Source organism: Panicum virgatum, chromosome 2K (genome assembly GCF_016808335.1).
Source record: "Panicum virgatum strain AP13 chromosome 2K, P.virgatum_v5, whole genome shotgun sequence".
In the NCBI taxonomy this organism is placed as follows: Eukaryota; Viridiplantae; Streptophyta; class Magnoliopsida; order Poales; family Poaceae; genus Panicum; species Panicum virgatum.
In genome coordinates this window covers 59,236,203-59,262,052 of record NC_053137.1, presented here as the reverse complement: position 1 = coordinate 59,262,052, position 25,850 = coordinate 59,236,203, and the positions used below count along the sequence as shown (strand labels likewise).

Genomic DNA, 25,850 nt, shown 5'->3' with positions numbered 1-25,850 from the left:
ACAATAATAAGTGATAATAATTCCAACTTCCAAAGCTGCTGTAACACCGGAAATATCACTCTTTTTTCTTACTGCTGCATAGTAGTACAGTCGTTTATTCCATATAAAAAGTTAGGCAACGGTCTTGGTCTCGTATTCAGAGGAAATACATCTTCAGTCCACTACAGTTGGGTTCTCTAGATACCAACGGCCACGGTTTTATTTGTCAAAGTCCAAGGGGAGACCTACCAAATGACCAATACAGTGGACTCAATGCTGGCAACAATAGCCACTGATATGTGTTCACACTTCCATTGCTGATAAGTGATGACAGCAGAGCTTGTTCGGATAAATGAGATTTAACGGGGATTTAAATTTATTACTTTGAATTCTATGTAAGTATGTATTAAATCATGAAAAAAAAATGACTGAACAATCATGTGTTAGCCTATCCTGCCTGACAAGATATTAAGAGTAAAACATATGGGTGGTCCTCAAACTTATCTCAAGGTGTGTCATGTAGTACCTAAACTCTCAAAGTGCACTTTTAGATCATAAACTTGTCCGGATGTGTCGTTCGGATCCCTAAACTCTTAAGATGCATCTTCAGGTCCCCAAATTTGTCTCAATATATCATTTTGGTCCCTAAACTATCAAGGTGAATTTTCATATCCCTAAAAATTATCTTTAATTAATTGTATTCAAAATGGACTATTTATTAAAATATTTTTTCAGTCGATTCATTTAGAAATCTTACCACTAAGGCCATTTTAATTATGAATTACCTGCTTATTAATCATACATCATGGGTTAATCTAGATTATTTGATATCAACGGTGGATAATTATAGTTTTCTCATTTAACATGGAGATATCAGTGCTAATCCTAAATGTTTCCTACTAACTATTCGCATTTTGCATGCGCTTTGTATAAATTTATTAAGATAATTTATTCCCATTCTCAATAAAAATCAAAATATCACTTTTCTTAAATTTAAAGCACCAAAAGAATTTTTCATTATCTTAAAGTAGCAAAACAACATTTATATTAGATTAAAGATAGCAGCTTGAGAGTTTAGAGACCTGCATGACACCACGGGACTAGTTTATAGACTTTAAAATGCAACTTGAGAGGTTAAGGATCTTATGTGACACCTTGAAACAAGTTCAGGGTTCTGAAAATGTATTTTAAGAGTTTAGGGACCTAGATGACACACCATAACAAGTTTATTGACCGCCGATGTACTTTACTCAATTATTAAATTGGAACCAAAAGTTTGGTAAAACCCCTTGACTATATGATCAGCACCCTTGATCTTTCTTACAAAACTTCAAAAACATCTGGTTATCAATCGATAGTCTATAATCATTACATTTTACTAGTACTAACTGGAATCTTATTTTTTATTAATCCTCATGAGATGAGATAGGAAAATAAATAAATCCTATAAAATTAAAAAGTATCAGAAATATACAGCATCAATCATGCAGACTTTATTCATCGTAGTCATTGGATATTTGGATCTATATGCTTTCTAAAAAAATAACCATATATGCTAGTGGGGCGTAGAATGGACCTTTCCCGAATTCCTGTCTACAACTTTGCATTCGTCAGTGGGTCGTCGGACGACCCTCGTCTACATAAGGTCATAAGCTGCCTCCTAACTTTAATGTTTCTTTCCAATTTCCACCACGAGCAATGGCTCATCGTCACTTCCTACCCGTGGCGGCCATCCTCGCTGTGGCACAACTCCTAGCCCGCGCGGCGGGCTACCCATGGCCAGTGTGCGGCTACACCAGCAATTTCGTGGCCAACAGCACGTACCAGGCCCACCTCGACTTCGTCACCGCCACCCTTCCCAAGAACGTCTCCTCGTCCCCGGACCTCTTCGCCGCCGTCGTCGTCGGAGCCGTCCCGGAGCAGCTCTGGGCCGTGGGGCTCTGCCGCGGCGACATCAACGCCACGGGCTGCTTCGGCTGCCTCACCCAGGCCATCCAGGACCTGCCCAGCGAGTGCCCCTACTCCAAGGAGGCCACCATCTACTACGACACCTGCACGGCGCACTATTCCGACGTCCACACCCTCCCCGGCGACGACACCGGCCCGGCGCTCAACACGTACCGCGCCTTCAACGACGCGAACGTCACGTCGGAGCCGGCCCGGTTCCAGACCCTCCTGGCCGCCCTCGTCAACGCCACCGCCGAGCGCGCCGCGAGCTCGACGCGGCGGTTCGCGACCGGGGAGGCCGACTTCGACCTGGAGTTCCCCAAGATTTACAGCGCGGCGCAGTGCACGCCGGACCAGACGGCGGCGCAGTGCCGGAAGTGCCTCGCCGGGATCGTTGCGGCGTTCCTGGGGGGATTCGGGAGCAATATCGGAGGCAGGGTGCTCGGGGTCGACTGCACCTACCGCTTCGAGACCAGGCCCTTCTACAACGGGCCGGCGATGGTGCGGCTGGCATCACCAAGCCCTGGAGCGCCGGCGCCGGCTGTGGAGCCGACGGCCGGCAGGCCGGCGGCAGCCGGAGGAGGTGAGAGAAAGCGTCCATTTGGTATTTGTTTGGCATAATTAACGAACACATCACAAGTCAACACTTGGGTGCGCTGCGCGTGACGGTGACGGAGCACGCATGCGAGGGTATTGAATGAATGAGTGGCTTGGAAATTTCAAATTCTTTTGAGCTACATTTCATTTACTTTTACCGTTTCAAACTTTCTTCACAACAAGTGTGCTTGATTTGCTTCCCAGGAGAACGGAAGCGCCGTGTGCCCTGGGTGGTTCTTGCAGTTGTCCTGCCAACTCTAGCAGCCCTGAACCTGGTCACCTTCCTCTGTCTCAGGAACCGGCGCCGACAAATTGCGCATGCCAAGCAGCAAAGTACGTTCCTGCAGAATTCTCTGATTTCACAGCGTTAAGCACTTCCAAGAATCTGAAAACAAATTACTTATCCAATTCATACTTGGAACAGATCCCATGTATTCCACTGAAGCAGAGGACATCGAAATGGTGGACTCCATGATGATCGACGTCTCCACCCTGCGGACTGCCACCGGAGATTTCGATGAGAGCAACAAGCTCGGCGAAGGCGGTTTCGGTGCTGTGTACAAGGTAGCAGATGATTCTGAACTGAACTGATTTTTTTTTCTGAATCGTAGCGTGCAATGTTTGGTTTCGACTTGTTCAGGGTGTCCTCCCCGACGGTGAGGAAATAGCAGTGAAGCGGCTGTCGAACAGCTCGACGCAGGGAGCTTAGGAGCTGAAGAACGAGCTCGCGCTGGTGGCCAAGCTGAAGCACAGGAACCTCGTCAGGCTCGTGGGCGTCTGCCTGGAGCAGCAAGAACGGCTGCTCGTCTACGAGTTCGTCCCCAACCGGAGCCTCGACCTCATCCTCTTCGGTACTGATGATCGTGCTCAACGCGATTGATGACCCTTCATTTTTTTCCTGCAAGTTTTGTATCGTCACATTGATCACTACTCTCTTTATGATCATTTCAGACTCTGAAAACGAGAAGCGTGAGCAGCTTAACTGGGAGCAGAGGTACAGGATCATCAACGGCATCGCTCGGGGACTGCAGTACCTGCACGAAGACTCCCAGCTCAAAGTTGTCCACCGTGACCTCAAGGCCAACAACGTCCTGCTGGACGCCAACATGAACCCCAAGATCTCGGACTTCGGCCTCGCGAGGATCTTCGGCCGAGATCAGACGCAGGCCGTCACCAGCCGTGTTGTCGGAACCTAGTCAGTACCACATAAATTACTTTGTTAACCCTTTCAGGTTCATCTTTTCTTCAGGCAAAAATAACTGAAATTTGTCCTGGTTACTCGTTTCAGTGGGTACATGGCGCCGGAGTACCTGATGCGCGGGAACTACTCCGTGAAATCGGACGCGTTCAGCTTCGGCGTCATGGTGCTGGAGATCGTCACGGGGAGGAAGAACAATAGCGACGGCGGCTGCAGACCCCAGCAGTCTGAAGATCTCTTGACCACCGTATGTTCAGTCTGAATGTCTGATCAGTGATTGCAAGTGTCTCTGAATGTTGCGGTGAAGTTTAGCTTACGGTTACGAATGCGAACCATGGTGCAGGTGTGGGAGCACTGGGAGGCCGGGGCGGTGGCGGAGCTGGTCGACCCGAGCATGGGCGGCAGCTTCCCGGCGGGCGACGTGATCAGGTGCGTCCACGTCGGGCTGCTGTGCGTCCAGGGAGACCCGGCGGCCCGGCCGGTGATGTCGGCCGTCGTGATGATGCTCGGCAGCGACACGGTCACCCTCCAGGCACCGTCCAAGCCGGGGTTCTTCGCCAGGAGCAACAGCGCCAACGCTGCCCCGTCGACGGTGTCGCTGACGGGTTAGCCATGGGAGGATTGTGTGTGTGTGTGTAAAGATCAGTCACGTGAGGCTGCCAATTGCCTCTGTCCGTCCTGACAATTGCTCGATTTTTTTTTTCTTTCCTGATAGTTGCAAGGGTAATAACAAGTAAACAGAAGTTCGACAGTTTCTAAAAAAAAATTTGTGCCCCTGAGCCCTGATATGTTTCAACGTGAAGACATCTGAACTTCTGTTTAGAAGATCGAATTTCTGTAGGGAGGAAAAATCTCGAGAAAACACCTCAATAGCCAAAACCAGGCCCAGTTAGGCCCAACCCATTAGCTAGATAATTGGGCCGAGCGTAAGCGAACACGAAAGGCCGAAACAAGAGAGCTTAGGCGTACCTTTGTTGTTGCCTTTTCCATTTTCCCCCTTTTCGAGAACATGACACAGCACACATTCAGGACCTCAAGTCCAAGCATGTTTTGCACCCAGTAATTCTTTCTTTCTTTGTCAACGATAAGTATTTAGAATAATGGATGGATTAAGGAAGGATGATTTGCAACATATGTGATATGTGGGCTGGGATTCTTGTTGTGTGTTGGGCCAGAATGGATCCTCTCGTTGAACAAAAGCCCTACTAGCATCTGGATAGGAAAAAGCTAACCGGCGATTGGTCGCGCGGCAGCAATAACTTGCGACTCTCCAGCCCAACAGGCTGCCGGCCTTTCCCTCCTCCCTCCTCACGCATGCAGCGCGCATAATGGCCTGCTGCGCACGTGGCCCCACACCTTCATCACATCCTCCCCTCCCTCTCTACCACCCTTGCATGCTTTTTTTCTTGAATAATGCTTCTTCGTAGAACTATTTTATCTTCTTTATATTACTTTTGTTTGGAAAATCGATTACACCGTTGTATTCTATGCGTCGAGACGAACAAAACTAGATCCCACTTGCATATGTTTTAACGATATTTATGAACTAGTAGTAACTTATGTGACCTTTCTGTAGCAACTTATGTGTATATCAGTTTACTTTAGTAATAACTTATGTGCATAACAATTTTGTTTTGTGTCAACTTATATGTATGAGTGTATGATATATTTTGTTTGTAGTAATTTATATCTTATATGTGTGACAACTTATATGTATAATAGATTCCAATTTTTTTTGCAACTTCTGTTTAAATGTGTGACAATTTTTATTTTTATGACAATTCGTATATGAACTTTTGTGTACTATATTTTACTCCTTTTTTAATTTATGTATATGACATCTTGTTTTTGTTACAACTCATTCAATTCATATGACAGATTCTATTTTGTGAGAACTTATACTTATAACAAATTATGCCTTTCTGACAACTTTATTTTTATGACAACTTATAAATATTTTTTGTGAGAACCTTTATCTTATATCTGTGGCAACTTATATATATATATATATATATATATATATATATATATATATATATATATATATATATATATATATATATAGTAGCAACTCCTTCAATAATATCAAATTCAAATTTACATATAAGTTGCTACTAGTGCAAAATGTCTTCAAAATATATGCAAGTGAGATCTTGTTTTGTTCGTCTCATCACCTAAAACACAACAGTGCAATCGGTATTCAAAACAGAGATCATCCGAAGAAGATAAAATATTTTTTATGAGCAAATTGCATGTTAAAAAAAAGCTCCACCAACAAAAGCTCCACCAACATGCAATTCATGGGTGGGAGATAGAGCTAGCAAAGTATGAAAGATACGTCACTTGTGGCAGTTCGTACAGAGATAAGCAGAGTAGAAGGCACGCCTGGAGGAAGGAAGGGGTCGCGCGTTAACGGGGTCCATCTGGATACGTTACACTCCTACACATCTTAATGGTTGACATTTGATGATTATTAAATTAAAATACATTAAGATGTGTAACGCGGTTGTAAGCAATCACACGTGTGACTACCAACGATCCTACCGCACATTGCTCAAGAAAGATAGAAAAGTTTAAGTGCAACATACAAAAACCAATATCTTTTAGCACAAAAGTTAAAATAAAAACCTAGTCACATAACATGTCTCTTATGATAATATCTTTAAAATATGATCACACTTGAATATAGTTGGATAATTTTTATACTGAAGCAATTTTATTGCGAAGACAGAACTATAGTTTTTTTTTCAAAAGTAAAATTTTTCACATTTATAGAAAAATATTTTTGGATAATTTTTATACTTGAACAATTTTATTTTGAAGATGGAATCGTTGTTCTTCTTTCAAAAATAAATTGTTCCACATTTATAAAAAATTGTTCCGAGGAAAAGATTATCAAAATATAGTCATGTGTGATCTAGTTTTGAAGGTCCTTATAATCCGAATTTTATTTGGAAATTTGATTTTAAAATTATGAGCTCTTTTCCTCAGAATCTTTATTTGCATACCTCATATCTGCGTCAGTATGCAGCTGTCAGCTTCTATATGGTCCACGTACAATCATGGGCCAGAAAACAAGTGTGCGCGCCAGCGTTTCTGCGACCAACCGTCTGCCATCCGTGCGCGGTGCGCGTGGCAGCACAGTTCCAACGTTCTGCTCTCAATCACACGGCAGCACAGATAAGTGGTTGTCACTGCTGGTACTAAATCTGTTGGGATTTATCTCCATTTATCTGAGTGGTGTCTCCATGTGCAAGGCACCATGGGTAAGGCTCTGACTGGTGTCTCCATGTGGTAGTTGCCCCCAAAATCATTACAACACGAAGCCAAAACATTTTGTAAGCCCCGGACTGTTGACTTGTTTGATACTCCATACAGTTAAACACGAGAATATGGGCAGATTTTGAAACGTGAGAAATGAGTGAGAACGAAGGTAAACTCAATCAACCAAGATCCAGTACAGAAGCATCTGACGTGCAGGTGCCGAGGTATACATGCATCTTTCTAGTTTTACAAGGTAAAAGGTTAAACTGAACTTCTCTGGAAACCGGAACATCAGATCGCAGCATATCCTTCAGACTTCGCTGCTGCTTCTTGAATCCAAACCTGCGATGGCAGCACGCAGTTCCCAATCTCTGCACAAAACAGAGCAGCAAACAACGGTGAGATTACAGGTCACCGGATCCCCCGTGGGAGAACAAGAACACGATTCATTCAGGATAAGGGCAGTGGAGTCGCGCCGAGAGAAAACAGAGCGAGGCCTGGACTCACTTGGCGCGTGGTAGACGACGTAGGCGGCGCCGGCGAAGTCGCACGTCCCGCTGGCCCGGCCGCTGCGCTGGTAGTAGCTGTTGAACGCATGCGAGGCGTGCGCGACCACGGTGTCGGGCTCGAAGCACGGCGCGCCGGCCTGGATGTCGCTGCAGTCCGCGCCGTGGCCGCACGCCCAGTCCAGCGCCGCCTGCAGCCACGCCACCCCGGCCGACGCGTTCGCCACGCACCAGCTCGACGCCGACGGCGCGGCGCCGCGGAAGTCGAACTCGTACACCTTGGTCTGGTTCGGGTAGAACAGGCCGAAGTGCTGCTCGATGTCGTCCTCTCCGCAGCCCTTGTCGTTCTCGTTGAAGAGGGCGAAGATGTAGACGTCCATGTCGGCGTCGGGCCGGTACGGGGTGCCCGTGTCGCAGGACAGCACGCGGTTGATGAGGTAATTGTTGTACGCCTTGGCGTTGGCGAGCGCCGCCGCCGAGGCTCCCGCTCCACCCCCAGCCTCCAAGTCTAAACGTCTCCCGGGTCGGCGCCTCCCGCCGGAAGGCCACCCGCTCTCCGAAACGTAGGCGCGCGCAGGGGGTGTCCCTCTCCCAAGAGAGTTTCCCTGCCTGGCCCCCGACGACCCCAGCTTCTCCATGGCGAAGAACGTGGCGTCGAGCTGGGCGTCCAGGAGGCTGTGGTACACGAGGCCGGTGACGGGGTCGCGCACGCCGGCCTTGGCGCTGCCCAGGGCGTAGTCGAGGGAGATCTTGTCCGGCTGCTCGACGTAGGCGAAGAACGGGTAGGCGTTAACGGTGAGGTAGGACCCCGTCCGCTCCAGGAAGTCGAGCATGGGCTTCATCACCGGCCGCGCGATGTCGTCCCGGAACCTGCCCGCGGACGGCGGCCACGACTCCTGGAGCGCGGTGAACGCGAGCGGCGTGGACACCTTCACGGCCTCGTCCAGGCCCAGCCTCACCAGCGCGGCGTGCACGTTGGCCATGGCCGGGACCAGCTGCCGCGTCAGGTTGCTCGCCTCCTCGAACACCTCGTTCCCCACGGCCACGCCGTGGATCCGCGTGGCCGGGTAGTGCGCCGCCACGTTCCGGAGCACCCACCGGCGCGCGCTCGCCGGGTCCGCGGCCGCGGCGGCGAGGTGGTCGTTGGGAAGCATCACCATCACCGTGATGCCGGTGTTGGCCAGGGCCTTGAGCACCCTTGGGTTGGCGTCGTACAGCCTCACCGTGGTGATGCCGCTCTGCTTCAGCAGCTTTACCACCGACGCCGTGCTCGGCAGGTTGTTCCCCAGCCTGCCGTAGCTCACCCCCACCTTGCCGGCATCTACAATGTGCAGAGCAAACAACAATTAGCATTGAAATTGTACCTGCTGCAAACATCTCATAAACAGCCGTCTTGTGAGAAGCCAAACGCGGTTACCTGCAAGGGAGAAGAAGAAGAGTAGAGGCAATGCGGTGCCGAGGAAGAGGACGAAGAGGCGATTCAGTGCCATTCTCCCCTGCAGTGGCGAGGAGCGGACAGAGCAACTCATAGTGAGCAACAAGGGTGCGTGGAATTTAAATAGCCGGTGCAATGGAAGGTCAAACCCACAAACATAATTTTTCTCCCTCGAGACTCAAAAAGGAAAATCAAAAGTATTATCTAGAGCGTTCCAAATTATGGGAGAAGTTCTTGCCCTTCAGAACATAAGAAATATTTCTATGAACAATATTGGAGGAAATCTAGAATATGGTTAGACCTCATGAAAACATTCCTTTTTTGTATATATCTCTCTATTAAAATGGTTGTGATTTGCTTTATTGAGTAAAATACATGCCAATACTTGAACTTGTTTGATTGTGTCACTTAGGTCTCTGTACTCTCTATACTCTCAAGTTGCAGATTTGAATATCTAAATTTAGCCTCGGGTGCAATTTAGGTCCACAAACTTTTGAAAAGCATATTCTACTCCCTAAACTTGGCTACAAGTGTCATTTAGGTCCCTATACATTTAAAATGCATTTTCATCTCAATTAAATTGATATATCTTTTTTAATAGATATACATCAGCTATAGTCAAATAAAACTAATTTAACTAAGAATGTATAGGATATTAAGTATGAATCCAAAAAATTTGAACATATTTTAATTTGGAATGAATATCTTAATTTGATGGTAAACATGATGGTTAGCCTTTATAATCCAAACTTAAATGACATTTAACTACTCTTGCCAAATAGCAGCGACTTATGAATACCATGAAATACCAAACAAAATATTAGGAGAAACTGAAGGGGTAACAAACGAGTTAGAAAAATGAGGCAACAAAAATAATTATAGGTTTGAAAGCATAATATTTTATCATATCATGCTTTATTTGTGAGATAACACTACATTTGAAGAGTACATGTACATGTATGACACCCGAAACCAAGTTTAGTGGGTCCCATCTGCATTTTGAAAATATATGGACCCAGATGACACCCAAAGTTAGGTTTAGGGAGTCGGTCCTGCAATTTGAGAGTATAGGGACGTAGTAAGTGACACAGACGAACAAATTTAAGTGCTTTATTTGTCATTTTCATGTGTTATAAATTTGAAATGCCAGCGCACCTCAATCGTGTATTTTGATAAGGGAAAAGTCCGGTTTACACCCTCCAACTATTGCAAAAGTCTGATTTTCAACCTTCAACTACGAAACCGGACAATATAGGTCATCCAACTGTCAAAACCGGGCAAATTTGGCTCTTGGGTGGTTTTGAAGGTGGTTTTCTATTTTGTGAGAATTAAAAATATTCAATTTTACACTTAAAAATTTATAAATAATTCATTTTAAGTCAATAAATTATGAAATGGGTATAAAAAGTTTTCTAAAAATGTAACCTATCTATTGTCACATGACTTGTGAGCTATTCAGATCTAATTTTTTTATGTTCATCATATTTGGCTACTTACAGTTATGCCTATTATTTTTTATAACTAAGATTCAAATGGAGCAATAATAGATAGGTTACATTTTTAGAAAAAATTTGGTACTAATTTCATATTTTTCTGATTTAAAGTGAATTAGTTCAATTTTTTAAAAATAATTAGATTTATTTATTTTTTTAGAAAATTTAAAACCACCTTCAAAATCACCCCAAGCGCCAAATTTGCCCGGTTTTGACAGTTGGATGGCCTATGTTGTCCGGTTTCATAGTTGAAGGTTGAAAATCAGACTTTTGCGATAGTTCGAGGGTGAAAATTAGACTTTTAGATTGGAAGGTTAGTTTACTCGTTGCATGATCTTTCTGCTGTCGGTTGAATATTAGTTGTCGGAAGGTCTTCGGTCATAAAAGGCTGGAGGAGTCTACTCTTCTTTTTTTTATGAAAGATAATAAGCTTGTTTTTGTATTTGCTGGAACATGTGATTCCTTTGTCGGTGCATGGGAAGGTTAGTTCGCTCACCAAATTAAATCTAGTCTTTGACTTGCACGGCCTTGGATTGCTCCACACAAGATAATAAGCCCTTGACAGACAGGCACAATGCATGAGTGACATGTGATAAATTTGGCACCTTCCTGCTGCAGTCTGAACAAGCTAGCCAACGAGGACTTGACTCTAGAACCTGCCTATCCAGATGCAGGCCGCCCGCGTGATCAACAATAAAAATTCGAGTGCTTGCTCGTATCATGCTAGCATCATTTAGCTCATATATTGTCGCATTGCGATTATTGCCCCACATGAAAATAACAAACGTTAAGGTTAGGGGGCAGTCTCGTGCACAGAAAACTATTTTTTTTTGTAATTTTTCAGGTCACTTGAACTGGCGCTGGATCAGCTGCGGGTGAGGCGGTGGGAGCAGGAACAGGGTAACCATAGAGAGATATGAAGGCCCCCACATTCGGTGCCGATGAGTTGTCCACTAGAATCTTCTTGTCATGCCAAAAAAGAAAAGGCTGTTCTCTACAATAATCGAAGCCATGTGCGTGCTAATCTGCAAGAAGACGAGGTGATGAGCTTTGTTACACCAAAGTGAACCGTGGGCCCGCGTAATTTAGAACTAGATCTTCAAAAGCACAATTCGGAACCTGGGATGAATAGAAGGTATAGTGTCTAATAATAATCATGCTCAGTTCCTTTTACTCGTTTTTTCCAAACGAAAGGGCGACATATATATTGCCACTTTCATTAAACGGCTTAGGTTGTGTTTAGTTCGTGAAAATGTTTGGGTTTTAGTACTATAGCATATTTCGTTGTTATTTAACAATTAATATCCAATTATAGATTAATTGGGCTTAAAAGATTCATCTCATATGAAATAGTTATACTATGTAATTAGTTATTTTTTAATTGCATTTAATGCTCCATGCATGTGTCAAAAAATTTGATGTGATAGGTACTGTAGGAATTTTTTTGGAAACTAAATAGAACCTTAGGGTCTGCTGAACTAATAGACCGATAAAGATTTTTAAATAAAGGATAAACCAGCCTCTATATCACAAGTGGATACGTACAACGTCTATAGACCAATAAAGATATTCAAAATAAACATGCAAAGCTAGCTTCTCATTGTGAACCCGGAATTTACCCATGGATTGACAACACGAAGTCACCAAAATGTCTGAAGTCTGAGGCCCTGTTTGGTTGTTGCTAGCACAAGTAGCATAAAAATTTTGACCAATAATTAGGGGTACTAAATAAAGTCAATTTATAAAACTAGCTCCACAACCCTGCACTACTTCACGAGACGAACCTAATGAGGCCTTTGACCGCACGATTAGAGGATGGTACTGTAGCATCACTGTAGCCAATCATGAATTAATTACTGTCATTAGATTCGTCGTGAAAAGGTTTTGCAAATAAACTTCGTTTAGTACTCCATACATTGAAGATTTTTTTTTCGGGAATTGTGCGTGCTACCGTGGTACAAGAACCAAACAGGGCCTGAACGATGACGGCGACGTGCCAATGACTAAACAAGTTGCCCAGTGCGTTTGCGTGTGCTAGTGCCGAGGTACTCTTGTTTCATTTGCAAACTCATATATATTTAGATAACATGGCAACTCTATGAAATCATGCAACTAAATTCTGCAACGAGAATAGCCTTAGTCTCGATCGGCATGGGCCCTTGTCCCTTGGGTGGTAAGCTGGGACCGAGAGTGCCGCGTTGTGCTTTTTAAGTGAAAACCTGCAGTCACTTCCTTTTTTTACATGTCACTTCTCTTCTACTAAGTCAAATTTGACCAATCTTTTTGAGTAAACTTTTTCCAGTTTTGATCAGCTCTAAAAGATTTATAGCATCCGTGCTATCAAATATACTCCCTCTGTCCCAGAAATATAGTTATTTTTAGAAATAAAAAGTGGGAACTAAATCATTTTAACCGTACCAAACATTATATGCTTTCTATAAAACCTGATGATTTATTGTTAAAAAACATTTTTGCCCACGAACTCTAATGATCTGCCTAGCAGATCCAATCAAAGATTTGCTGTTGCCGGACTTTATTACATTATTATCTTGTTCCGTAATAGACGGTAACACTGGACTGCTTTATTTCCTTGAAAGGGAAAAGTCTAAATTATAGCCAAAATAGTGTGGATAACCCTCTAAACTATCATTTTTAAACTATTGTTGAAAACACGGGATCAGATGGCTGCATAGACTTCCGACTTTGCTGTTGCTTGTTCAATCGAAGTCTTTGATGGTAGCACGCAGTTTCCGTACTCTGTAGTAAAGACAGTGGAACAGACAACAGTGAGATTGCCATCCACTTAAACAAGAAGATGGAGTGAGCTAAATACGGCGAGAGTGAGGTGCAAACTTACTTGGCGCATGGTAGACGACGGAAGCGGTGCCGGCGAAGTCGCACGTCCCGCTGGCCCGGTGATTGCGCTGGTAGTAGCTGTTGAACGCGTACGAGGCGTGGGCAACCATGGTGTTGGGCTCGAAGCACGCCGCGCCCGGCTGGATGGCGCCGCAGTCGGCGCCGTTGGCGCAGGCATAGTTCAGCGCCTCCAGAAGACGCGCGTCGCCGGCGGCCTCGTTCGCCACGCACCAGCTCGTGTTCGGGTCACAGGTTCCTGTGCCGCAGTAGAAACAATCAGGGTGATGAGAGATTGGCACTGCACGAACGCGATCTTGAGACCTGAAAGCTAGCCGCGAGAATGAACTCACCAGCTGGTTCGTTGTAGACGACGTAGGCGGCGCCGGCGAAGTCGCACGTCCCGCTGGCCCGGCCGTTGCGCTGGTAGTAGCTGTTGAACGCGTACGAGGCGTGCGCGACCATGGTGTCGGGCTCGAAGCACGGCGCGCCGGGCTGGATGGCGCTGCAGTCGGCGCCGTTGGCGCAGGCATAGTTGAGCGCCTCCAGAAGCCGCGCGTCCCCGGCGGCCTCGTTCGCCACGCACCAGCTCGACGGCGCCGGCGCCGGCGGCGGAGGCAACGCGCCGCCGTGGAAGTCGAACTCGTACACCTTGGTCTGGTTCGGGTAGAATAGGCCGAAGTGCTGCTCGATGTCGTCCGGTCCGGAGCCCTTCTGGTTCTCGTTGAAGAGGGCGAAGATGTAAACGTCCATGTCGGCGTCCGGCCGGTGCGGGGTGCCCGTCCTGCCGGAGAGCACGCGGTTGATGACGTTGTTGTTGTACGCCTGCGCGTTTTCTTTCGACGCCGCCGGCGGGTCGCCGTTCCTGGCCGTCAATAAGCTCCCGACCGCGGGTTTGGGGTGGTGTCCGTGTCGTCCACCGCTGGCCGGCGTTCCGGTCTCCCCACTGTATGCACTTAAACTGGTAAACCCCAGCTTGTCCATGGCGAAGTAGGTGGCGTCGAGCTGGGCATCCAGGAGGCTGTAGTACACGAGGCCGGTCTTGGGGTCGCGTTCGCCGGGGTTGGGGTTCCCCAAGAAGAAGTCGCGGGAGATGGCGTTGCTCCGTTGATCGGCGTAGGCGAAGTAGGGGTAGAGATTGATAGTGAGGTAGGAACCGGTCCGCTGCAGGAATTCGAGCATGGGCCTCATCACCGGCTCCGCGACGTCGTCCCGGAACCTGCCGTCGGACGGCGGCCACGACACGGCGACCGCGGCGAACCCCACCGGCGTGGACACCTTGACGGCGTCGGCCAGGCCGAGGTCCGCCAGCGCCCTCTGCAGGTTGTCCATGGCCGGGACGAGGCTCCAGGCCAGGTCCGGCCTCGAGTCGAACACCTCGTTGCCCACCTGAAGGGCGTGGATCTGGGTGGCCGGGTAGTACGCCGACACGTTGCTCCGCACCCAGTCGAGCGCGTACCGCCGGTCCCGCGCGGCGTCGGCCAGCTTCTCGTTGGGCAGCATCACCATCATCTTGATGCCGGTGTTGGCGAACGACCGGAGCACCCCGGGGTCGGCGTCGTAGATCCTGACCATGGTGATGCCGTTCTGCTTGAGCAGGTTCACCACCGACGCCGGGTCCGGCAGGTCGTTCGCCACCCTGCCGTAGTTCACCCCCACCCCGCCCGCCGCATCTGCAATGCAAATGTACACAAGAAGGAAGCAGCAACGATTGGCATTAGATATGACAACTGCACCTTCAATCTGCAAGTCTGCATCATGTTCAGAACAGATAGCAGCCGATGCGATGCGATGCGATTACCTGCAGGGGAGAAGAAGAGTAGAGACAGTATGGCCGCAAGGAGGCCGACGACGAAGCCGGCCAGCGCCATGCTCGATCGATCACCTGCAGTGGCGAGGGGCGGGAGAGAGCGGCAAGGTGAGTGGTGGACGGTCCACCGTGGACCAGCCCAAGGGTGCGTGAGATGAGAACTTGTGTAGCCGGCAATGTAGCGATGGGTCCCGCGCCGGCGGCTTGAGTTCGATATGGACTAGGTCAAGACCGCGAGACGGCGAGGGAGCGAGGCCACCAACGCAGGACGACGGCCGGGGTGGGCACGAACGGGCGCAGGCAAAGCAAGGTATTCCAGTGTGGCTTTGTGATAGTGAGCGGGGGATGGCAATAATGGAGGTAGGCGCGCCACTGCAGAAGATGCTTCGTCCACCAGTAGCAGCAGCCCGCAGTGGAGGGACCCGCGCGGGCACAAGAGAGTCAAGCCGCCGGACACCGACGGAGCTCGGAAAGTCGGAAGCAAGATAGTTTCTGAAGAGCCTGAGGTCTCCCGGCCGGATAGGCACAGGTCGAGGAACACGACGGATCAACGCCCATCCATTTACTGATTTTTTGAAAAAAAAAACACTTTCGTTTTATTTAAGGAAAACGGTTTGACGTAGGTTTAGTCTGGACAAGAAGCTTCTTTATTAGTGCAAAACAGGCGTAGCGGATTGTTTTGGGTGACCTCACCTTGGGTTCGAGGTCTAAAGCTTGCTTGCTTTGGCAGGTAAATGGCAATATCAAATGGAATTTGTTTGATTTATTGGGGGAGTCGCTGATCGAGAACCCAACGTGCTGCTGGTGGCCGCCGGCCGTGGCACCGCTGATGGAAGTGGAGGAGACAAGCGCTGCCGTGATTCTTGTGCATCAGCTCGTCGATGGCCAGCACATTGCCATCCAGTGAGCTTACTGCACCAGCGCTCCTAGCGGACTGCGGCAGTGGCGCGTGGTGGTCCAGCAGTCCTGCACGTACGGTTACTCTGCTAGAGCATCACAGCTGCGATAGCGGCATAGACGTTAGGCACCATCTTTGTCAGAGACCTGATGAGCACGAGAGCCCAAGACGGAGACTATATGCTGGCGCTTCTGCTTGACGGTGCGAGAGGCCGCCATCTTGCTCAGCCATCAAATTGAATCCACCTGTTGCTTGTAGCCTCTCCACTGATGGAGATGAGATGGGGAGGACATGAGCAACAACGAGGGAACGATGTGAGATAGCGCTGTTGACTGGAATCGTGAAGGGACGAGAGTGTGGCCGTTTGAGACTCGAGAAGATCGAGACGCAGTCTGCTCCTATGGGCTGTGTGCTTGATTTCGGCCATAGATGAAAGATCCGACGGTGGAGAAAGAATGGTGACGTGGCCCAATCTCCTGCTCGAGCTGATGGGGCAGATTTCATTCGGTAGAGATGCAGGTGCATGTACCACAGCCATGACGCCATAGCCCACAGCCCACAGCCATGCTCGAGCGCCCACGCAACGTATCTAGGATTTGGAGAAGGATATGCCGTAATAATTTTTTATATAATTTGGTATAATTCATATACAAAACAGTATAATTCGTATATTTTATTTGGTAATGGGATCTTGATTGTATGGCTAATGATCTTGGATTAGAATTTTAGATATGCCACCCACTAGGAACGCCACTGCCATGCACTGCAGTCTGAACTCTGATAAGCTTAAGCCAGCGACGACTTGGCTTCGGACCGTGTTTTCTTTCATTGTCGACATTGTAAGCCAACTGGCTAATTATTTTTCCGTTTATTTGACAGTATATTAATATTGTACATCATCCACGCAGGCCATGTGAAGGTTAGGTAACAGTCTCCTTCTGAGAACAGAAATGATACACCTTGTTTATCTACTCAACTGGGCTAGTGGAGTGACGTGCCATCAAAAATATATTCAGGTTTAGTAAACATGCCAAAGGACAAGAATTTGTTCAACTCCGCGGGAAGGATAATATTGAACAACTCTTGATAATGCTGCTAAATGACAGGTGAAGCACATGAGTTCACACTTCAGTGCCTGAAAGGATCGGGTGCTCTAGTCTAAGAGGGGGAAGGGGTGAATTAGGCACTTATAAAAACTTAGACCTATGGCTCCAACTAGTTTGCAAAAAACTTAAACTAAAACATGCTATCTAGATGTGCAACTAGGTTATTCTAGTGTAAAAACCCCTATCCCAAAAGAGTTTAGCAACATATAGCCTTTCCTATCAAGAAACTATTATATGAAAGTAAAGGCACACAAATTGCTAGTATGAAATGCGGAAACTTAATGAGTGGGATAGGAGATAACAAACTCTTGACGCGGGTATTTATCCCGTGGTTCGGTTAGCCACAAAAGCACACCTACATCCACGTTGTTGTAGCACTCACTAAGAGTATTGCTACTCGGCCACCAAGTCTCTTCTGTGAACACAATCACGGTCACCTTGGCCCCGGGTTCCACTAAGGAGCTTCTCCACAAAGAATGGGGGTCTCCACGCCCCTCGCACAAAGATGTCGTCGCCGCTCCACACCAAGTCGGAGGGTCGATGACGTTGCCGGCGAGCTTCACGCTCTAAGGTGCTGGCGCACCAAGCTCTTGTTTTGGTTCGCTAATGAATCACAGCACAAAGGCTCAAGGCCTTGCAATCACACTCACTAAGAGCTAACATTTACACAACACTCTCAAAGTGTGCTAAGAGCTAAGGATATGATATTGATGCTCTTGTATGGCTTGGAGATGTTCTTGGGTGTGTGTGGGATGTCCAGCAACTCCAGCAAGCTTCAAATGACCGGGGTGGGGCGTATATATAGATCACCAAGTCTTGTAGCCGTTGCTCCAACGGTCAGCAGAAAATCTGCGTATCATCGGATGAACCGATGCCTCTGGCTGGGGTAGCGTCGGTTCATCCGGTCACTCTAAGACCCAAAGTAGCTGTTGAACTCCTGATAGCTGACACAGTCACCACCGGTTCAACCAATTCTTAGCCGTCGGTTAATCCGGTCACTCACAGCACTCAACTCTTCTGCTGACGTCATTACACCGATGGTATGCACCGATGCTTCACCGGTTCAACCGGTGCTGAAGACTTGACTCTTGCGCGACTTGCATCGTCTCTGGAACACAGTACGTCCAATGCACCGATGCCCCTTTTTGAACCATCGGTTCATTCGGTGCCTATAATCTGACTTGGCTTCGATTCCCTTCTGCACCAAAGTACCATGGCGTCGGTTCTTCCGACAACCATCGAATGCACTGATGCTCATGTGTCGGTTCTTCCGGTGCTACCGACCGAAGAGCCTGAGAATGATCATCTTAACAATTATATTAGTTCAAGTGTTGTGTGTGTCATCAATCGCCAAAACAATATATTGAAATATGACATGAGAGGTCATTTTCACTACAGTGTCATTAGGCTATCACAATCAGATTTCCCAGTTAAGCTATGGTTACGGGCACAGATTTTGGTCCTTGGGCGAACAAATCAAAGTACTAGTTTAAATTTGAAAGATATATTTTCGTGATCCTTCAAGGGGATTAGGGTTCGCGAATCCAATTTAACACTCGCTCGCTCGTTTCAATTCCAGCGATCGGTTCAACATGGCTCCGCTCGGCGCGCTGCTTGTTCCCTTTCCTTTTTTATCCCGCGCGGCCGCGCCTGCGTTTTATTTTTCATTTTCTTATTCGCGTGGGGCCCGCTCGATCTGGCGTTATTAATTCATGATGGTGATCTCGCCTCTTATATATTAGACACAAAATTTATATATGTGGTGTACCAATTATAAGTTATGTGCAAATCTTTTTATGCATATCAATAAGTTATTAGGCAGAGATTATTGCATATAGTTTTTGTGCATAAGTTATGTAGATAAATTTGTATCATGTCAATAAGTTTGGCTAAAAGATTTTTTGTATTTATATTTGTCATGAATAAGTTATGTACATAATTTTGGTTAGTCAATAAGTTAAATTGCAAGATTAACTTTTTACATATCTTTCACATAAGTTATACGCATAGATTATTGATTGTATCTAATTTAGAGATATAACTTCATAGAACAACATTTTACATGTCAAGTGATGTAAAATGCTGAAATGGTTCTATAAATATTTTTTTCTCCAAGCAGTTAACAATGCTCATACTCACCAAGTTGGACGATAATATTATAATATATGAACTTTTTTTAGTTTAACTTTTACCACAGAAGCAACATAATTGAGTACCTATACTAAAGTGCCAAGAATTGGCGCGCTCTCAGTGGCCTTGCTACTGTTTTGCGGGCCCCCGCGTGGGGCCCGTGCACTGTTCACGCGGGTCCCACAACTATTCACATGGGGGCCCACGTACTATTCAGGCGGGACCCACGTGGGGCCCACGTACTATTCAGGCGGGACCCGCGTGGGACCCATGTACTATTCATGCGGGACCCACGTGGGGCCCACGATTCTATTAAGTTAGTTTTTTATCTTAAAAAATATTTTCCTTCCATTATTTGACAATACAAAATATATTTAACTATTTCCTACATAAAAAAATACTAAAGTGCCAAGAATTGGCACGCTCTCAGGGGCCTTGCTACTGTTTGCGGGCCCCCACGTGGGGCCCGTACACTGTTCACGCGGGTCCCACAAACTATTTACATGGGGCCCACGTACTATTCAGGCGGGACCCACGTGGGGCCCACGTACTATTCAGGCGGGACCCGCGTGGGACCCATGTACTATTCATGCGGGACCCACGTGGGGCCCACGATTCTATTAAGTTAGTCTTTTTATCTTAAAAAATATTTTCCTTCCATTATTTGACAATACAAAATATATTTAACTACTTCCTACATAAAAAAATAATAACTAAACTTTGTATACTACATTTACATGTGGTAGTTGTACTACTTCTTGGGCTTCGATTTCCCTCCGTAAACCCACAAAATATAATTAAACTGTTCATTCATTTCTAATCTTACTTTTTTTCCTACTAAAGTAATTAAACTATACCTACTGACACAAAAAAAATATTCCTAAGGAAAAATTACCTGTACCTCTATACTACAATGCTTGAGATTTGCGCGCTCTCAGACACAAAACTACTATGCCCGCTTTACTGTAATTTTTATATCTAACCCAATACATCGATACGATGTTGCTTCGAACATAGTAACGGATAATATCTTCCTATTAATATTTTAGGTCCACGTTTTTGGTAAGGCGCGCGTAGCGCGCCAACCTGACTAGTTTATATAATTCTTAGAAGTTACGAAGCAGATAAAGGAAACGGGAACTTCATGGGTGGTGCGCTATCCCCTCGAGGCGGTGTGGTGGGACCGGTGGGAGCTTTCCAATCGAAATTAAGCCAACGCGGGGAAGAAGCTAGAAAGGGAATGCACACCGATTGAAAAAAAGGGAAAGTTAATATCTGTCCGAAATCACTCGCTAGTCCCGATCCTGGCGCGCGCTCGCTAACTAGCCAGACCCATTAAGGTTTCAAAATATCCTATAGTTGTTCGTTTTAATCAGGATGTTACAAGCTTTTGGTATAACATTGCATTGCTATGGTTTTGTATTGGGTCGAAATACCACCATATATATAGTTCGCAATGAATGAAACTTTACACAAATTATCAGCAGAGTTGGATATGTGTACCACATCTAAATTGGGCCGGATGTCACCCCGACCCCCCTCCTCAAAGAACCCGACGTCCTCGTCGGTCCAACTCACCCACACTAATCCGTACGCGCAACCGCGAGGGTCGGCTCTGATACCTTTTGTAACACCCCGCCCCCAACACCGCACAGCCCAACTCTTCCGAGGGGCGAGCCCGCTTACACATAGCACCTCACTTACGCTTTCGTCCTCGTTTCACGTAAAAGGGTTAACCCGAAGGTGGTATGGCTGGAGGACAAAGTCTTATAAGTTGGCTCCACTCTTGCTCAACTAGCAAGGTGGTACTAAACATGTGCACGAAGCACTCATGGGCCACAACTAGATCACATCCAAATTGGGCCGGATGTCACAGTTGGATATGTGTACCCTTTTCTACTTGATTGGGGATTATTATATAGCCATATGCTTCTTTTATTCTTCCTTAACCTTCAAATTTAAGCAAAGCATACCTAGACAATTGAAGGCTTTTTGACCGGTCTTCCGGAAAAAAAAACAAAAATCTAAGGTTATCCTAGTCTTTTGAAAATCTAAATCAAAAGGCAAAAAACACATGACTGTAATGGAGTTTAATGAATGGATGACATATTAACATTTTCCCTACAAATATATATAATCCACAAACCATTTTCCCAAGAAGACATATATCGACGATCCTTATTAGCAAAAGAACAGGATAAAATGTGATAAGCTACGAGATTAGGTCTAAGAAAACATGACCTTAAACCAGACAATCTAGAATATCAACGAATTTAACTTAATGCTCGTCGTCTACCACTGTATCGTCTGAATTCATGGAAATACGAGTTCATGTAATCATGTTCAAAGTTTAGAACTTGAACCTGCTAAACCAACTGAATGCCAGTTTGCAGATATGCGCATATTTTATTACTTAAACATGTGCCTTGTTTGTCGCATACTAGGCCAGAAACGATTTCTTCATTTCCAAAAAAAAAAGGTGTGCCGTGTTTATCATGCAGCTAGCCCGGCGGCAGCTAATGGTTACCCCACACGGTAGCTAGTCTCTCGTGTAATGCATCTGCAGATGTCTTCTTCCGCAGGTAGACTCACAGGTTCCGTGGTCTTCAGGTAGACTCACGTAGAGATGGCGAACGGTTGACCCAACCAGAAGATCGGCTCAGACGCCCTGGATCTTGAGCGACTCTGATGTGAATGCCAGCTGAATGGTATAGCCGTACCCGCACGGTGGTTAATTTCACCTGTTGATTGATTTTTTTTAAAAAAAACACAAAGTCAAGACGCGCAACTCGTCCACCCGGACGTCTAAATAAGGTTGACTTTGACAACGTGTGAACTTTCTCAAACAGCAACTCGGCAAGGACGACACGGCATGTCAGATATAGTAACGGAACAGTAGAAGTTAAGCAAGCATTAGCATTTCCCCAAAGAAATGGCATGTGAAATGGTCCGGGGCCAACGCTCGGTCAGTGTGGTTCGTGCTCCCTATATAGTCCCGACCTTGCTTCCCCAGCGCACACTGTGCCAGCGCACAATGGCTCGCCACCACCTCCCGCTCGCCGTCGCCATCGCCGTCGCCGTCGCCGCGCTGCTCGCCCCGCGCTCCGCTTCGGCCTACCCGTGGCCGGTGTGCGGCGAGAGCAGCAGCTTCAAGCCCAACAGCACGTTCCAGGCCAACCTCGACCTCCTCGCCGCCACGCTGCCCGGGAACGCCTCGGCGTCCCCGCGCCTCTACGCCACCGCTGCCGCGGGCGCCGTCCCGGAGCAGGTCTGGGCCATGGCGCTCTGCCGCGGCGACACTAACGCCACCAGCTGCCTGAGCTGCCTCGCCCAGGCGTTCCGGGACCTGCCCAACGACTGCACCTACGACAAGGACGCTACCATGTACTACGATCCCTGCATCCTCCACTACTCCGACGTCCACACGCTCCCCGGCGACGACACCGGCCCGGCGCTCAACACCTACGCCGTCAACAACAACGCCAACGTCACGTCGGACCCCGCCCGGTTCGTCAGCCTCCTGGCCGCCCTCGTCAACGCCACCGCCGAGCGCGCCGCCAGCGACTCCGCGCGGCGGTTCGCCACCGGGGAGGCCGACTTCGACCGGGAGTTCCCCAAGGTGTACGCGCTGGCGCAGTGCGTGCCGGAGCTCACGGCGGCGCAGTGCCGGAAGTGCCTCGCCGGGATCGTGGCGAGGGACCTGCCGGGGTTCCAGAGCAACATCGGAGGCAGGGTGCTGGGGATCAACTGCACCTACCGCTACGAGACCGCGCCCTTCTTCAACGGGCCGGCGACGGTGCGCCTGACGACACCGGGCTCCGGAACGCCGGCGGCGGCCGGAGGAGGTGAGGGAAAAGCGTCAATTTTTGTTTACTTTTGTTTGACACCACGACGAACATGCTGGCACTGATGGTCCGTGATGGTGGGCCCCGCGTACATATTCTGACTGAAAATTATTTGTGCGTGTTTGGTCGTGGGTGGAAACTTGATTGGTGCGGTGCGCGAGCCGAGGATTAATGATTAGCCGCTTGAAAATTTGACATTCTCCAACCACTCTTGATGGGAAGGAGAGTGTCTCTGCATCGCATAAGTCAGTTGCTCTCATGGATTTTTGTTCATTGGATTTGGACTGACAGCTCAGGTAGCCCACCCAATACCCATGGAAATGGAAGCACCAGGATATGATATGATACGCCAAAAAGAGAAAATACACGTGCATCACTTTCATATAAGTATAGAATTGATCTTATATTAATATTTGTGGCCACAAGTTTCAAAAAGCTGACTAAACTCCATATTTTCTTAAGGACAGACCTCGCACTAGCATAGAAAGGGGTTATCTAGCAGTGCCCCATTTTTTTCCTGTCACCATATGCAAAAACCCCAGTAGAACTTTAGAAAAATACAGTATTGAGAAAGTCCTTTTTTTTTTAAAAAAAAAGGGTTCTAAACTCCAGCTACATGAGATGGTTTAATTGCTAGCTCCAGTCTACTACAATGAGACCAATCCAAATTTCATTGTCCTTCATACTGCTTTCTTGACACACTGTTTTCTGATAAAACTCATGTTTGTGGCACTCAATTATTGTCGTGTTTACTCACACATTCGTTAATTTAATTCACAGGGAGGAGAAAGTACAGAGTGTTCGCTGTGGTTCTTGCAGTTGTTCTGCCGACTCTAGCAGCCCTGAACCTTGTGTTCTGCTTCTGTTTCTGGAGGTGGCGGCGGCCAGTTGCACGGACAAAGCAGTCATGTACGTCCTTGCAAAAATCTAATTTTTCACAGCCGTGAAACTCTTCCAAGGAATCTGAAAACAAATGACCTGTCCACTTCATACTTGAACAGACCCCGTGTATTCAGGCGAAGCAGAGGACATGGAAACGGTGGACTCGATGATGATCGACGCCTCCACGCTGCGAGCCGCGACAGGGGATTTCGACGAGAGCAACAAGCTCGGAGAAGGCGGCTTCGGAGCGGTGTACAAGGTACTGAAGGAGCAATCAAGCATGTTCCGTGGAATTCCTCAACTGACAAATGCTTAGTGACTAACAGAGTACGTTTGGTTTGGTTTGATCAGGGTGTCCTCCCCGACGGCGACGAAATAGCTGTGAAGCGGCTGTCGAGGAGCTCAACGCAGGGAGTGGAGGAGCTGAAGAACGAGCTCGCCCTGGTGGCCAAGCTCAAGCACAAGAACCTCGTCAGGCTCGTCGGCGTCTGCCTGGAGCAGCAGGAGCGGCTGCTCGTCTACGAGTTCGTCCCCAACCGGAGCCTCGACCTCATCCTCTTCGGTACTGATGACCGTGCTCAACGCGATTGCCCCTGCATTTCTTCTGCAAATTTTGTATCATCGGCATTGATCACTCTCTACTCTCTTTATGATAATTTCAGACTCTGAGAATGAGAGACGTGAGCAGCTTAATTGGGACCAGAGGTACAGGATCATAAACGGCATCGCTCGGGGTCTGCAGTACCTCCACGAAGACTCCCAGCTCAAAGTTGTCCACCGTGACCTTAAGGCCAGCAACATCCTGCTGGACGCGAACATGAACCCCAAGATCTCGGACTTCGGCCTCGCGAGGATCTTCGGCCGAGACCAGACTCAGGCCGTCACCAACCGTGTCGTTGGCACCTAGTGAGTACTCAATTCCCATTCCATTGTCAACTGTGTTCAGATCAGGTTCAGCATTTCGTTTCAAAAAAAAAAGTTCAGGTTCAGCTTGCCTCTAGGCAGCTAAGTGACAGGAATTCTGTTCGATCTCTGGTTTCAGTGGGTACATGGCACCAGAGTACCTGATGCGGGGGAACTACTCCGTGAAATCAGACGCGTTCAGTTTCGGCGTCATGGTGCTAGAGATCGTCACGGGGAGGAAGAACAACGATGGCTACGACTCCCAGAAGTCCGGGGACCTCTTGAACACCGTGAGTGCAATATGATTATTGATCACCATTGTCTCTGCAAGTTCTGGTGAAGCTAAGCTCAGGGTTGCATTGTTGCAAACCACCGTGCAGGTATGGGAGCACTGGGAGGCCGGGACGGCGACGGAGCTGGTAGACCCGAGCATGAGCGGCAGCTTCCGGGAAGGTGACGTGCTGAGGTGCATCCACATTGGGCTGCTGTGCGTCCAGGGAGACCCGGCTGCCCGGCCGGTGATGTCGTCGGTCGTGATGATGCTCGGAACGGACACCGTCACCCTCGAAGCACCATCCAAGCCAGCGTTCTTCGCCAGGAAAAGCGGCATCAACACGACCATGTCGACTGATGCGTCGGTTTAGAGTTAGCCACACGAGTTGAGAACTATTCCGTTGATATGTACTTGAGTAGGACATAGAGAGTGGGATATCTGCAAGTATGAACAGTCATATTGGGCGATCTGCAAGAAGCATTTGCCGAGGGGTTCTGCCTGATGGTCCTTTTTTATGAAAGGGAGAAGAGACGAAAGATGGTCCAACCGTTACAAGTGTAACTAGCAAACAAGTGTTCAGTTCTATTCAAAGTGGACGCTGCTCTCTAAATCTAATCTTGTGAGGATTTATAGTACAAGCTCAATCTCAGTATTTGTAAAGAGTAAATGATAGCCAAAATATAAATACTTTGACTACACAATCTATAAAACATACAAGAAAAAAGTTGAC

General features: G+C 47.4%; 3 protein-coding genes and 1 pseudogene across 3 annotated transcripts; 2 read left to right on the top strand and 2 right to left on the bottom strand.

Moving 5' to 3' along the window:
- Window positions 1-1,652: 1,652 nt before the first annotated feature.
- Window positions 1,653-4,500, top strand: LOC120690395 (annotated as a pseudogene).
- A 2,639-nt stretch (window positions 4,501-7,139) lies between these two features.
- On the bottom strand, window positions 7,140-9,106 carry LOC120690426 (glucan endo-1,3-beta-glucosidase-like). Its single transcript, XM_039973067.1, has 3 exons — window positions 8,909-9,106; window positions 7,493-8,812; window positions 7,140-7,356 (listed from the first exon to the last, which is right to left on the bottom strand). Exons 1-3 carry the CDS (start codon window positions 9,018-9,020, stop codon window positions 7,277-7,279), a joined length of 1,512 nt encoding a protein of 503 aa, XP_039829001.1. The 5' UTR covers window positions 9,021-9,106; the 3' UTR covers window positions 7,140-7,276.
- A 3,796-nt stretch (window positions 9,107-12,902) lies between these two features.
- LOC120690415 (glucan endo-1,3-beta-glucosidase 13-like) lies at window positions 12,903-15,444 on the bottom strand. The gene is made up of 4 exons (XM_039973057.1): window positions 15,074-15,444; window positions 13,626-14,945; window positions 13,277-13,531; window positions 12,903-13,176 (listed from the first exon to the last, which is right to left on the bottom strand). Exons 1-4 carry the CDS (start codon window positions 15,141-15,143, stop codon window positions 13,097-13,099), a joined length of 1,725 nt encoding a protein of 574 aa, XP_039828991.1. The 5' UTR covers window positions 15,144-15,444; the 3' UTR covers window positions 12,903-13,096.
- A 6,789-nt stretch (window positions 15,445-22,233) lies between these two features.
- Window positions 22,234-25,755, top strand: LOC120690406 (cysteine-rich receptor-like protein kinase 6). The gene is made up of 7 exons (XM_039973047.1): window positions 22,234-23,061; window positions 23,842-23,970; window positions 24,063-24,202; window positions 24,295-24,505; window positions 24,606-24,849; window positions 24,986-25,136; window positions 25,227-25,755. The coding sequence occupies exons 1-7, from the start codon at window positions 22,251-22,253 to the stop codon at window positions 25,488-25,490; spliced, it is 1,950 nt and encodes a 649-aa protein (XP_039828981.1). The 5' UTR covers window positions 22,234-22,250; the 3' UTR covers window positions 25,491-25,755.
- The last annotated feature ends 95 nt before the right edge of the window (window positions 25,756-25,850 follow it).